General features: G+C 50.3%; 3 protein-coding genes across 4 annotated transcripts in view; 1 reads left to right on the plus strand and 2 right to left on the minus strand.

The window, feature by feature from the left end:
• Positions 1-6: 6 nt before the first annotated feature.
• CD14 (CD14 molecule) lies at positions 7-1,889 on the minus strand. Its single transcript, XM_019662537.1, has 2 exons — positions 1,264-1,889; positions 7-1,174 (listed from the first exon to the last, which is right to left on the minus strand). The coding sequence occupies exons 1-2, from the start codon at positions 1,264-1,266 to the stop codon at positions 53-55; spliced, it is 1,125 nt and encodes a 374-aa protein (XP_019518082.1). The 5' UTR covers positions 1,267-1,889; the 3' UTR covers positions 7-52.
• A 5,289-nt stretch (positions 1,890-7,178) lies between these two features.
• On the plus strand, positions 7,179-12,666 carry TMCO6 (transmembrane and coiled-coil domains 6). Of its 2 annotated transcripts, none has more exons than XM_019662516.1 (12): positions 7,179-7,342; positions 7,477-7,589; positions 9,333-9,448; positions 9,555-9,738; positions 9,973-10,077; positions 10,239-10,324; positions 10,548-10,664; positions 10,875-10,986; positions 11,101-11,287; positions 11,428-11,522; positions 11,898-12,065; positions 12,313-12,666. In XM_019662516.1, the coding sequence occupies exons 1-12, from the start codon at positions 7,258-7,260 to the stop codon at positions 12,424-12,426; spliced, it is 1,482 nt and encodes a 493-aa protein (XP_019518061.1). In that variant the 5' UTR covers positions 7,179-7,257; the 3' UTR covers positions 12,427-12,666. The 2 variants fall into 2 exon arrangements, with proteins under 2 accessions (XP_019518061.1, XP_019518069.1); XM_019662524.1 differs by having other exon boundaries at positions 7,204-7,290.
• A 103-nt stretch (positions 12,667-12,769) lies between these two features.
• Positions 12,770-13,462, minus strand: part of NDUFA2 (NADH:ubiquinone oxidoreductase subunit A2) — a 6,088-nt gene continuing 5,395 nt past the window's right edge. Inside the window, exon 3 of the mRNA XM_019662553.1 lies at positions 12,770-12,970. Coding sequence (XP_019518098.1) covers positions 12,879-12,970 — 92 coding nt within the window. The 3' untranslated portion in view covers positions 12,770-12,878. The remainder of the gene's footprint in view (positions 12,971-13,462) is intronic.

The following is a 13,462-nucleotide window of genomic DNA, read 5'->3' on the forward strand; positions in this document are numbered from 1 at the left end:
CCCCCCCCCCAGCAAGGGCAACCTGAACCAATTGATTCTTCTCTCCTGGGCCTTAGGCGAAGTTCCCGGCCCCTTGAAGCAGCGCCAGAGTTCCTGTCATCCCCACGGCCAGGATCGAACGCGCACAGGCTGGGACCAAACCGGAGTTATTCGGGTTTTCTTGGTGGTTAGGAGCTCCAGAGTCCAGAAAGGGATTCCCGTCCAATGTCAGGCTACTCACTTTGGGCAGCTCATCTGGCCGCGGCGCCCTTTTCAGCCTATTGCAGCTGAGATCAAGCACACTGAGGCTGGCCGGCAGTCCTTTAGGCACTTGCTCCAGGCCAGCGAACGACAGGTTGAGAGAGCTCAGTGCGCTGGGCCAGACGCACCCGGGAGCGTCCGGGGCAGTGGCGCGCAGCGAGTTGTGGCTGAGGTCTAGGCGGTGGGGTTGCACACCTGCCGCCGCCAGCGCCACGCACACGCCGTTGGTCGTCTCTATCCCCGCGTTGCGTAGCACTAGCTCCTGGAGGGCCGGAAACTTGTGCGGACAGAGAGCTGCAGTCAGTCCGCTGTCGCCCAGTCCCGGATTGTCAGACAGGTCTAAGGTGGTGAGTGCGGGGAAGGCGTGGAGCTCTGCGCAGGAAAAGGCGAGCGAGTGTGCTTGCGCAATGTTCAGTACTTTGAGGCCTGGCTTGAGCCACTGCTGCAGCTCGGCAAGCCAAGTACCTTCTATTGCCCACGACAAGTTACGAAGACTGAGGGTGACAAGCGCAGGCCCAGTGGTTTCCAGAGGAGGCGGCGGCGTGGTGCCGGTTACTTCCAAGTCCTCCAGCGTCAGTTCCTCGAGGCGGGAGTAGCCGAGGGCACGCAGGACGGCGAACAGAAGCCGAACAGGAACCTGTGCAGCTCCCACCGTAAGCCGCCGCCAGCGCAGAGTCTTGATCAAGTCAACATATTGCTTAGGCTCTGTGTCGACGATCTTTATAAACTGTTGCAGGCTGCGGCCACCGCCACGAATCTCCACCTCCACAGCACTCATACACTGGAAGGCGCTGGACCAGTTGGGCTGTGGATCCGTGAAGTTGCACACGCAGCGGAAATCGTCATCGTCTATCTCGCAGGGGTCTGGTGTGGTCGCAGAGACGTGCAGCAGCGGCAGCAGCAGCGGCAGCAGCAGCGGGCCGGGCGCGCGCACCTGGGAGGAGAGCGGAGGTCAGGGAGGCCCCAGCCGGTCCCCAGGGTTCCCCGAGTAGCCCCCTTTCTGCCCCAAGACCGTACACTCACCATGGTTGATAGGTGGGTCCTCAGAGCCTTGGGGTCCCCGGCGGGATCTGGGAAGGGCTTTGGCTTCGCGGGCCTCTTTGCTATACACAGCGGCACTCCCTGGCGTCAAGGCTCCACACACCCGTTGCGGGTCTCTGAGAGATTGTGTAACCCTGGAATGTCACTCTGTTTCCTCCTCTGTGAACCCTGGTCACACCCCACCAATCTTCCACCCAACCACTCCATCCACCACCCTTCTGGGAAATTTTGCAATGAGGGATGTTGGTGGGAGGAGGGGTGTAACAGGAAGCATCCTGCAGGACCTTGAATGTGCCCTGTGCCAGGCATTGTCCTGATGACTTAGGCGTCCCTGGTGGGTATGGAGAAACGACGGCTTCCCGGGCCTTCTGCCAGGACTCGCCTTCCCCGCCTATATCCCAGCGACTCAACCTGGGTAGTTCCCTTGACGTTTCCCTAGTCTTGGTGGTTACTCCTGCCACCCAAGTCCAATCCCCGAAATATCCTCAGATATTTAACTGGATATTTTGTGGAATAGATTGCAAACAAACTTCATTTATTGACTCCCAGGGCTGGAATTAATTTTAAGAACAGAAGGAAGTTGGTCTGAAAAACAACTCTCCTGCTCCTCCTCCTCCTCCCTTCTCCTCCTCCTCCTCCCTTCTCCTCCTCCTCCTCCCTGCTCCTTTTTTTTTTTTTTTTGCTGACTTGTTCTTTGCTTAACTTTGTTGATTAAGAAAGTAATAGCTTTCCTGGGCCTGCCGAGTGGTGCGTTGGTTAAGAACTGGCTTGGGACACCAGAGGGCCCCGGTTCAGATCCCACATGTGAGGGCCAGTGACACTGCCTTCTACAGCTAAGATGCTGAACAGCAGCTGAACCTGGAGCTGGGCTGCCCTGAGTCGCCGGCGACGGTGTAGGCTGCAGCCCCTGTGGCAGTGGGTTGCCATGGGCTACCGTGTGCAGCCAGCGTGAGCGGCCGTCCAGAAGCCGGCGACTGATCTGCCTCGCCCGGGAAGAGCGCGATGATGGTGCCAACTTGGGCCAGTGAGGCGACGTCCTCCACAACTAGACTGAAGACCAAAAGGACAGCAACTTGTCTGTTCCCCTTCCCCCAATTCCCCAGTGCTGTTCCCTCCCCCAATTCCCCAGCACTGTTCCCATCTCCCCGATTCCCCAATAAAAATCTTTAAAAAAAAAAAAGAAAGTAACAGCTTTCCTAAGTAGAGGTGTTTAACAGAAACAGGTTGGCCAAGTCACTTGCTCTCTTACAGTTTTCATTTCTCCATATGAAATTGAGAAACTAGATATTTCTAAGACAAATTTCCCTCTTGTACATAGTTCTCTTCTACCCCTCACCCAACCTGTGTTTTAGGAAGGAAAGGCTGGACCTATGTTGAATGAGGATTAATTAGTAACTAAATTGTTTTAACGAGAAAAACAAAACAAAACAAGTGTCCCAGAGGGTGGGGTAAGGTTTATGCTTTGGCGAGACAAAAATTCTGAGATGTTCTAAATTAAATTACAGCAGCCAGAGAGTGAGAGAAAGAGACAGGAATAGTTAACCAGTTAATAGCTGTGGGCCAACTAACAAAGACTGCTCACATTCCTGAATGTATGCTGGAGCTTTGAATCAACCTCCAAGTGTCTACTATCCAACCTCTAGACCACTGCATCCTGCAGACGCATGAACACCCAGGACTGTTGTCTGTAACCAATCAAAATACTTCTAGAGTAATAAATACTTCTTCCTTACAGACTGTGCACCTATCACAGAACTGCCTCCACTTTACCTTTTCCCGCCTCCTTATCTGTAACCAATGTAAATTCTTTCAAAAAACTTACACCTTTCTTCCCCAAACATAATGAATAAAAGAGCCCATCAACCTCAGGATGGTGGACATGTTGCCTTCTCCACCTAGCCATGCTGCTGGTGATTTAGACTACACGCTCCAGGACCTAGTCCTTTTCAGGCTAGCATATGGCTCAATAAATCCTTTCTTTTAGAAAAGCTTTCAGCTATGGAAGTTCTTTTGTTAACCCTTTTACAATGGCTCTCACAACTCTGTACCTCTGGATTTTCTGGGAAAGAGCTATATGAAAAACATTCGAATTCTCAATTCCCCTATTTTCAAGAAGTCGCTTCACATGTCCCCAATCCAAACAAGGAGGCTTCGTCAGACCTCATTTTCCCCTATGTGTCTTGTCAGGCATGCCCTGATACCCTGAGCTATGCCCCAAGGCCAGGCCAGGTCACTGGGACATCCCTGAGGCCCAAGATGTTAATACAGCTCAGTGTTAAGTACACTGACCCTGCAATCATACAGCCAGGCAGGGAATCCTAGGTCTGCTGCTGAGGTTGCAAGATGAGGCAAGTGTCTGAGCCTCAGATTTCTGAGCTTCTTCTTCTCAAATGGACATAATAGTAGTGCCTATCAAATGAGTAAAGTCTTTGGCACAGAGCTACATCTATTGACAGTATTCCTGACTGTTTTCTTTGTCAGAGCCTCTGCATTCAGAAGACGCAGGCCGCTGAAGCCTGGCTCCTCAGCAAATCCCATCACCTTAGTGGAGGCACTCTGGATGAGGAGTCCAAGATAGCAAGGGCAACAAGTTTCTGTAAAGATTCTTACTGTGGGGGCCCAGGCCCAGACCCTAGGTTAAGCAAGCTCATTTTGGAGAGTACCCCCACCCAGAGGAGTGAATGAAACTTCTGCTTCAGCAAAAATTAACAAAGTATCTTGTCAAGAGAATAGGAAAAGATAAGCTAGGTATGTTTTATAGCTTGTTAGGGAAAGATAAGTTAGGTATGTTTTATAGCTTGTTAGGGAAAGATAAGCTAGGTATGTTGTTAGGAAAAGGTAAATAAGTCCTGATTTATAGTTCATTAGAAGAAAATAAACTTGCCTTAGGGCCGGCAGAGTGGCTCAGTTGGTTAAGAGCTCGCTCAAGAGTTTGAGCTTTGAGCAACACCGGCCTGAGCTGAGCAGCCACTGAGCTGCCAACAGGTGGCAGGATGGCTCAGCTAGGGAAAAAAAAAATTGCCAAGTTTTATGGCTAGCTAGAAGATAAGTTAACTCTGTTTGTTAAAATAAATTTTTTTCCTCCTTTTACTCACTAACCGCTTTTTTTTGCTTCTGTATCCAGCTTCAGCTATAAATTCCCCACCCGCCAGGACTTGGCGCCGTTTTTCTCTTTTGAGGGAGACGGACACCAAACTTGGTAAATAAAGCCTTTGGAACGAAAGCCCTTTGGCTCAGTTTTTTTTTTTTAAATATTTTTATTGGGGAATTGGGGGAGGGGAACAGACAAGTTGCTGTCGTTTTGTTCTTCAGTCTAGTTGTGGAGGATGTCTCAGTTTTTGTTAACGAGCGGCACCCCAACATTTCTTACACCTTAACTAACTCACACCTTAATTTTAGAATATTTGGGGTGGCCAGTTAACTCTGTTGGTTCAAATGCGGTCCTCACAACACCAAGGTTGCCGGTTCGATCCCCACATGGGCCACTGAGCTGCACCCTCCACAACTAGATTGAAAAAACTACTCGACTTGGAGCTGATGGGTCCTGGAAAAACATACTGCTCGCCCCCCCTCCGCCCCAAAAAAGAATATCTACCATTTGTCTACTAAGGGCTGGTGCAAAGCTCTGGGATGCCTACAAGACAATCACTCAGTCCCTCAATTACTACAGTAGGTGGGGGAGGTAAAAATGGACCCAGAACTACTGTCCATAGTGAAGAGGAATCTTACAGAGGAGAAACCAAAGACTCATGGTAGCTCTGGAGAAAGGAACAGCTAGCCCTGTAGTAGGGTGGACATGGGGCTGTTTCTTATGGAGTTATCAGTGTTGCCAGGCAGATAAGTGTAGAAAGGCAGTTTGGGCAGCTGTAATTGTCTCTGAGCAAAACATAGCATTTGCCTAGGGACTTGTTTTACCTTCCCCACCAGGAGAAAGATGTGTGTATAGAAGTCAGCCTGTCCATGAGGAAAGGGACAAGACCCAGGCCCTATTCCCAGCCAGAGCATGGTACACAGCAGGTACTCAATAAATGGTTGTCCAGGGGCTGGATAGATGCTGGGCCTGGAAAGAAGATGTAGAGGGAAGGATGATGATCAGTAGCTATTTAAGTAGATGTTTTATGGAAGAGATCGAAGACTTTATTGATTGACTTCAAAAAGTAGAATAAATTCAAGGGAAAGAAGTTGGTTTGAAGAACAATGCCCTTTCCTGGATTTTTTTCTTATTTGTGCATTTGCTTAAGTAATAGCTTTCTGAAAATTAGAGGCCTCCAATGACAGTTCTTAAGTGCTACCAGGACTCTACTTTCCTAGAGTTGTGAAGGGGGGTTGGGAGGACACAATAACAATTACACTATAACTTAATGACAGCTGTGAAAAGGGTTGTGAAGAAGTATATGGTGCTATACACTCATAACAGGGGCAACTGGTCCCATAGTTCTGACTAGGGGACATTGGAGTTGAGATCTTGAGGATGGTGTTAATGAAGGGGAGGGTGCTGGTTGGGGTAGATAGTAGGGGGTACAGAGACAGGGCTCTAGACAGAGGAATAGCCTGTGCAAAAGCAGAGAGGAGGACAAAAAGCAGGTGTTGTTTAGGGAACAAAGAGAAGATCCAGAAAAGATGAGTGAGGTGAGGTGGCCTTCCAGTTGCAACTGGAGACATATGCAAGGATTAGACCATGTAGGGCTTAGTTGGCCACAATTCAGATTTTGAGGGTAAGAACATGTTCTTTAATTCACCAGTGTTTCCCCAGTACCTAGTTTCCACAGTACCTAGATGAGTGGCACTCAAAATTTAGTAAGAGAATTAACTTTATCCTAAAAATAATGTGACTCATTTTCATGCAGAAGAGTGAAATTTGTCGCATTTTCCTCACCTGTAAAATGGGGATAATTGTTATGGTGAACATTTAATATAGCAACACTTGGCCAGCATTTAGCCAGTGCTCATCAGTGGGAGTCCTGTTATTGGTGAAATGGCATCCTGTATCTTCCTACTGAAACAGGGCGGGGTTGGGACCCCCACAAAAGAGGCCTCACCTCTTCCTGCCCTAGAGCTTAACAATTGATCAACCCCCTCCCTGCAGTTTGAACTTAGGATGTCCCCTGTCCCAGTTCCCTGCTTTAGATAATTACCCTGAAACTTATGCTTGCTTACTAGTCACAATGTCCCCCTGGTTGCCAATTACAATCTTTATGGCCTGGATTCTTTCCAGGTCACTGCTCTTGGGTTGATGACATTGAGGAGCCACATCACCAAAGGGAAGGCTCCATGCAGACCCCCGGAACCAGGAACCATTACATAGCCTCTGGAGGAATGCCCAGATTTTCCCTTAACTATCCCAGGCTAGTTCGAGAATGTTAAGGCAGTTTTTGGAGGTGTTAACCTGCTGCCTTCTCAGACCACCGGTTGTCGGATAATAAACGCTTATTGTAGTACTCAACTCCTGTGACGACCTATTGGCTGAACAGCACAGGGAGGACGAGCTCCGGACTCGTTTTCCCTCCGGCTTCACTAGAGCTTGGGGTAGTTTTTAATGTTCCTCTAGGGTGTGTTAGGAGTGGGGAGGTTGTGTTTGCTGAGTGGTTGGTGACGCTACTGGCTTTCCGCCCAGGTCGCCAACCCACCTCTGGCCTTCGCCCCTCCGCGCTCCACTCCGCGCTCCACTCCGCGCTCCACTCCGCGCTCCACTCCGCGCTCCACTCCGCGCTCCACTCCCCGCTCCACTCCCCGCTCCACTCCCCGCTCCGCTTTTCCCTCCACTCTCTCGGTCCGCCCCACTCTACCTTCGCCCCGCCCCGCCCCAGTCCCTGGCTGCGCCCCCTCGCTTCGCCCCGCCTTCATTTCGCGCGGAGCTCCGTCTGCTCGCTCCTCCTTTTCCGTCTTGCACTGCGGCTGCGCGGTCCGCGCCACCTTGTGGATCTTGGAGTTCTATTCCCACCCTTCCTCTCATCGCGAATTTCCTTCAGCTTCACTATGTGGAATCAACGGCACGGCCGTCTCAGGCCGGTGGGCTGCGGGATGGAGGAGCTAAGGCGCCGCCGGCGGGAGCGGGAGGCAGGTGCGGGCGGGCGAGGGAACACGGGAGGATGGAGGTTTGGCGATGGGAAATAGGATGAGGAAGCCCCTGGGTGGGAGACAGAGTTCTGGGTCCTGGGTGCCCCTTACACGCTCAGCCAGCTTCTTTGCCCCCAGCACTGCGGAAGGCGCGGAGGGAGCAGCAGCTTGTTAGCAAGAGGCTGCTGAGAGACGACGCCCCAGAGGAAGCCGACGGGGTTTGTGTGGCCCTGATCCTCGGGGAAGACGAGGTAAGGTGGCAGGATGCGCAGTGAGGTCTACCCTGCTGGCGCCAGATTCCTTCCTTAAGTACTCGAGATCCGTTCCAAACCTGAACGCGGTCCCTTCAGAACTCTACCTATCCAGTGGGCCAAGACAGAAACTGGGGTATCATTCTCCGCAACTCCGACCCTCATCCCTATACGTCAATACTTCATTGAGTCCTAGCCGTTTTTTTACCTCTGGAGTCTACGTGCCTGATCATCGCAGCTCCCACCACCCTCCTCTGGATACTTACAGCAGCCTCCTAGCCGGTCATCAGCATCTATGCTTGCCACCCTCATGTTCATTCTCCATGCAGCAGACAGATGAGTCTTTTAAAAACACAGAGACCAAAATCCTTCCTGTGACCTATAAAGTGTAGCATGGTCTAACCTCTCCCTATCTCCAATCTTATCAGCTTACTCATCTCAGCCAGACTGGCCCCTTTTCAGTTCTTGGAACAATATACCAGGCCCTTTCCTGTCTCATGGCCTTTCCATTTGCGGCATCTTCAGTGGGTCCCTTTTGGTATTCTGTCCTGATAGCCTGTTTGCAGAATATTAATCATTCTAATTGTTCGTTTGCTTGTTAATTATTCCTCCAACTAGACTTGAAATTCATGGGAACCTAGACCCTATCTTTGTCATTGAAAACTCAGATGCCTGAACAGTATCTGCCATATAGTAGATGCTCAGTATTTATTGAATAAGTGAATGAAAGAATGGTTTTAGCTCGTTTATTCATTCAGCAAGCATTGGACATCCCCTGTATATGAATCGTATAGGTTTACATTTATAGTTTACAAAGTACACAGGTGCCTAGGTTATACCATTTATCTAGTGTGTGCTTTATGCCAAGACACTGTGTTGGGTACTGAAGTACACAAAAATGAAAAGTCTCTTTCTTTGAAGTGTTCACAGCTCAGTGAGACAGATGTGCTACCACCTGTCATGAAGGAAAAATGAGGCACAATAGAAACCCCTAAGTCTACAAAGGAAACCAGAAAGAGCTAACTTCCCACAGGCAGTGACTGGCACAGAAATCTGAAGGGAATGGAGGACCTGGGGAGGGTATGCCAGACAGAAGAAATAGATTGTTTAAAACCTTGACAGCATTAAGAAGTCATGTTAGGGGCAGCCAGGTGGCTCAGTTGGTTAGAGCGCATGCTCTGAGCAATAGGGTTGCCAGTTGGACTCCTGTATGGGATGGTGGACTGCGCCCCCCACAATTAGATTGAAACGGCAACTGGACTTGGAGCTGAGCTGCGCCCTTCAAAACTAAGATTGAAGGACAACAACTTGACTTGGAGCTGATGGGTCCTGGAAAAAACACATTGTTCCCCAATAAAGTTACCAAAAGTCGTATTATGCTAGGTGTTGTTGCATGAGGAGAATGACTAGAGGGGTAAGTTATGCCAGGCTGAGAGGTTCAAATGTTATCCTTGAAATAACTCTGTAAAAAGGTGGGGATAGATGTTATTCCCATATTCTAGGGAGAAACAGGTTTAGGTCCCATGTAGAGGAAGTCACAGGGCTGGTATTAAACCCAGTCCTGATTCCCTCTTCTGTCCACTCTACTTCAGTGTTGGTGCTTATCAGCCATATTAGTGTGAATGACAAGTTTTAGGGATAGTGCAACATTGGAGGGCTCACAAGTGAAGTGAGCAGAGCGGGACTCATGACTTGCTTTCTGGCATCTGTGTGTTGCCATCTTCTTCCTGCCCTGGGATCTAGATCCAGCAGTTCCTGCGGTTAGCCCAGCGGGGGACAGAGGAAAAGGAGAAAGAGAGGGCTCTGGCCACCCTTCGTCGAGGCTTACAGCACCCAGAGACGCAGCAGACCTTCATCAGGTCAGTGCGGGTGGTGTGAGTGAGTGGCTGGGGCTTTGAGGGATGGATAGGAGTGTGGAGGGGATGGGCCATAGGCTGAGCAAGGCTTTGGTGTTCCCTCATATAGGCTGGAGGGCAGCATGCGGACTCTGGTCGGACTTCTGACCAGCAACCAGGCCCTGCTGCAGCTTGAGGCGGCTCGGTGCCTTCATGAGCTCTCCCATTCTGAGCAGCCTGCGGTGGCTGAGGCCTGCCTGCCAGCCACTTCCTACCTTCTTACCTACGTCTCTGGTCACAGCTCAGACTTAATAGTAAGCCCTGTCCCTTCCTAACTTGTTCTTGGCTTGAGTTTAAAAATTGTGCTTTTAGGTCCAGTTTGAGCTGGCAGGTAGGGAGAAGAAAACCTACACAGCCATACATACCCACCATCCCCCACTCCTTTGTGCCCTAAGCCTCAAGGACAGGGATACTCCATCCTCCCCACTCCTGCCCCCATTCTGGCCTGAACTGGGCCAAGCCTAGTGCTTTTGTTGTCCTGCTCTCAGGAGCTCTGTCTATATACACTGGGTAACCTGATCGTGGAGAGTGAGGCTGTGAGAAGGCAGCTCCTGCCACAGGGCATTGTTCCAGCCTTGGCTGCCTGCATCCAGGTGAGTGCACGCTTTCCTTCTTCCTCCCTGGGCAGCCCTCCCCTCACTTCTTACCACATGCCTGGCTGCTGTGGTTAGGCATCTCCAGCCTAAGGGGTTGAGTCTCAGGAAATCTTAGAGCCTACTTTCCAGAGTCAGATCCCTACCGTGTCTACTTCTAGTCCCCCCATCTCACTGTGCTGGAAGCCCTTGGATATGCCTTGTCCCAACTCCTGCAGGCTAAGGAAGCTCCAGAGAAGTTCATCCCGTAAGTAAAATTGTATCTCCAGATGTGTAGGCTGGGATGACCCACTTGGCAGTAGCCCCTAAATGCCAGATTGTTTCCAGAGCTCTTGTACATTTACCTCCATGTGTCTAGCTGGGAAGGGGTTTGGGTTTTGACACTTTCCCACCTACTCTTAGGGTTTGGGAAGAGCGACAGGCATCTTGCCTTCCATGGTTCCTACTCACAGCTCTCCTTCTGCTGGCAGCTCTGTCCTGGGCTCCACTCTCCCCCAGCAAATGCTGCGACTGTTGCAACCTGGCCCAAAGCTGAACCCTGGGGTTGCTGTCGAGTTTGCCTGGTGCCTTCATTACATCATCTGCAGGTAACACAGGGGCCAATTGGGAAAGTGCCACAGACCTCCCCTGGGGCTCCTTTTGTGACACTTGGGTTTTTGAATTTGGGTTTCTGGAATTGTGAGTTTTCTTCCTTGTATGGTCTCTTCTTGGAACCCAGGAAACTCATACACCATGGCTGTTTGCCAACTTAAAGGTGGGATTGGCTGAGTAGTGACTACTTGCTTCCTATTGCCCAGCCAGGTCAACAATGCCCTGCTCATCACCCATGGGGCTCTGTCCACTCTGGGGCTGCTGCTCTTGGACTTGGCTGGGGCTATCCAGAGATCCGAGGATGCAGGATTGGAGCTGGTAGGTGAAGAGGACAGGTCAAGATCTGTGCTACCTTCCTTCCTATTCTGTTCCTCCTCCAGGGTGCAGGTAGCCGCTTCCAACTTAAACCTGATCCCCAACTTGTTGTTGCAGCTGGTGTGCCCTGTGCTCCGGTGTCTGAGCAACTTGCTAACAGAGGCAGCAGTGGAGGCTGTGGGAGGGCAAATGCAGCTCAGAGATGAGCGTGTTGTGGCAGCCTTATTTATCCTTCTGCAGTTCTTACTCCAGAAACAGCCCAGCCTGCTTCCTGAGGGCCTCTGGCTCCTTAACAACCTCACCGGTATGCACCGTAAGGTCTGCTGAGGCCTAGACCTTTAGATCCTGGGAATACTTCCTTGTGGCCTGGGCTGAGGTGGGTAGAATTAGGAAGGGGTGGTTTCAGGCCTCCATTAGACTTCACCCTGACATTTTCCCTTCCAGCCAACAGCCCTAGCTTCTGTACCTCCTTGCTCTCCCTGAATCTGATTGAGCCCCTCTTGCAATTGTTGCCAGGATCTAATGTGGTGAGCGTATTGGTAGGTATTGGAGTCATCCGAGTCTAATGTCTAGTAAGTATAAAGTGGGAGCTCAGAAGTGCCCTTAGCTGAGAGCTGGCAGGTGGTGTGGTATGGATGGCTTCACAGCCAGAACACTCTGGGCGTGAATCCCTAAACTGTGGTTTACGAGTTACTAACCTTGGGCAAATCAATTAACCACCTTACGCTTCGGTTTCCTCATTTATAATTGGAAATAGTTATCCTACCTGAGGGCAGTTGTGGAGATTACAGAACATGCATATGTATATAAAATTACTTGGCACAGTGCTTGGGGCATGTGGTCAGCACTCCATATGTTTTGCTGTCCTTGGCTTTCATCCTTTGTGGGGACTATGTATATACATCTGTCTGCAGGTGCTCACAGTTCTGTGCAACGTTGCAGAGAAGGGTCCTGCTTATTGCCAGCATCTGTGGCCAGGTCCCTTGCTCCCCTCCTTGCTGGACACACTGGCCTTCTCTGACACTGAAGTAGTAGGCCAGAGTTTGGAGCTGCTGCAACTGCTGTTTCTTTATCGGCCAGAGGTAGGTTTCTGGCCCTGGGCCCCAACCCCACCATTCTGAAGCCTCTGGTCTCATCATCTCTTCCAGTCCTAACTATAGTCACTTCTCTGGGCCTGGCTAGCCTATGTAGGCTCCAGGTGCGAACCTCTGTCTTCTTGTTGGGAATGCACCTCTCCCAGGATGAGGTGGGCTAACCCATAAGGCTGTGGGAATTGAGTGTTAGGGCACAGGGACCCAGGTGTTGAATCCTTTTCTTCCCTGCCCTCAGGCTGTCCAGGCCTTCCTGCAGCAATCAGGCTTGCAAGCACTGGAAAGGCATGAGGAGGAGGCACAGCTCCAGGATCGAGTGCATGTTCTCCAGCAGACAGCTCTTCGTGGGTGACTTGGCTCCTCCATGTCACTTATTCCACCCCCACCAGCCCCTTTTGGGGGGTTAGGACCATAATGAGGCATCATGTTCTCTGCCCCCACATCTAAGCCTAAACCAAGACCTTTGGACCCCAGCTTTTCCTCTTCATCCAGCACTGTCTAGGCAGAAGGACCAGAGGGAAATCAGTATGGCTCACTTATGCTGGGGCCCTGGAATCTCTCTCTTTTTTTTTTTTCTTCCAGCAGCTGGTGGCTTTTGATGGGGAAAAATAAAGTTTTATTTTTATAATAAACTACTTTGCCTCAGTGGTTGCACAATAAAGGGTAGAGAGTGGAATGAGGAAAAGAACATCCTGAGAGCATCTTACAGCACAAGCTTTATAAAGAACAGAATACATTTTTCCATTGTACTCAGTGCAGCACAGCCAAGGCTGTGGGGTTGTTGCTCAGTCCTCAGTGGGAGCTTCAGGCTTTGCCACTTAGTACATTCTCCAGGGCTCTGGTTACCTGATCAACACTGAAGTTGTTCAAAGAGACATTCTTCTCTTGGCCAAATGCTGGGGAGACAGGGAGGTGACTAAGTATCCACTCTGCACTGTGGGGCTACCGAAGTATAATAAGAGGTCTTTGTCATCATCTTATAGATTGGAAGGGTAGTAAACGTAAGCCTAGAATTTATCCAGTGGGCCTTAAACACATCTAGGAAGCCCAGGTCCAGCTAGAATTTTGACTGATTGTGGGTGGCCACATGGTAAGGAAGGTGTTCCAGGGAAGTTTTAAGGGGCTAGTAGGCATTTATTATTAACCATTGGAGCAGTGCATTGCATGGTCCTAGCCTTGGCTGGGTGCACCTTCTGTGGCTCCCATAGTCCATCTAGTATAATAGACTATAATTATTTGAGTCCATCTCCTCTAGTCCACTGGCTTTTGGAAGGAGAACCTTTTTCCTCCTCTAGTTTTTTTTAAAAAGATTTTTATTGGGGAATTGGGGGATGGGAACAGCGCTGGGGAATTGGGGGAAGGAACAGACAAGTTGCTGTCCTTTTGTT

The sequence above is a fragment of the Hipposideros armiger genome, unplaced genomic scaffold, assembly GCF_001890085.2.
Source record: "Hipposideros armiger isolate ML-2016 unplaced genomic scaffold, ASM189008v1 scaffold_11, whole genome shotgun sequence".
Lineage (NCBI taxonomy): Eukaryota > Metazoa > Chordata > Mammalia > Chiroptera > Hipposideridae > Hipposideros > Hipposideros armiger.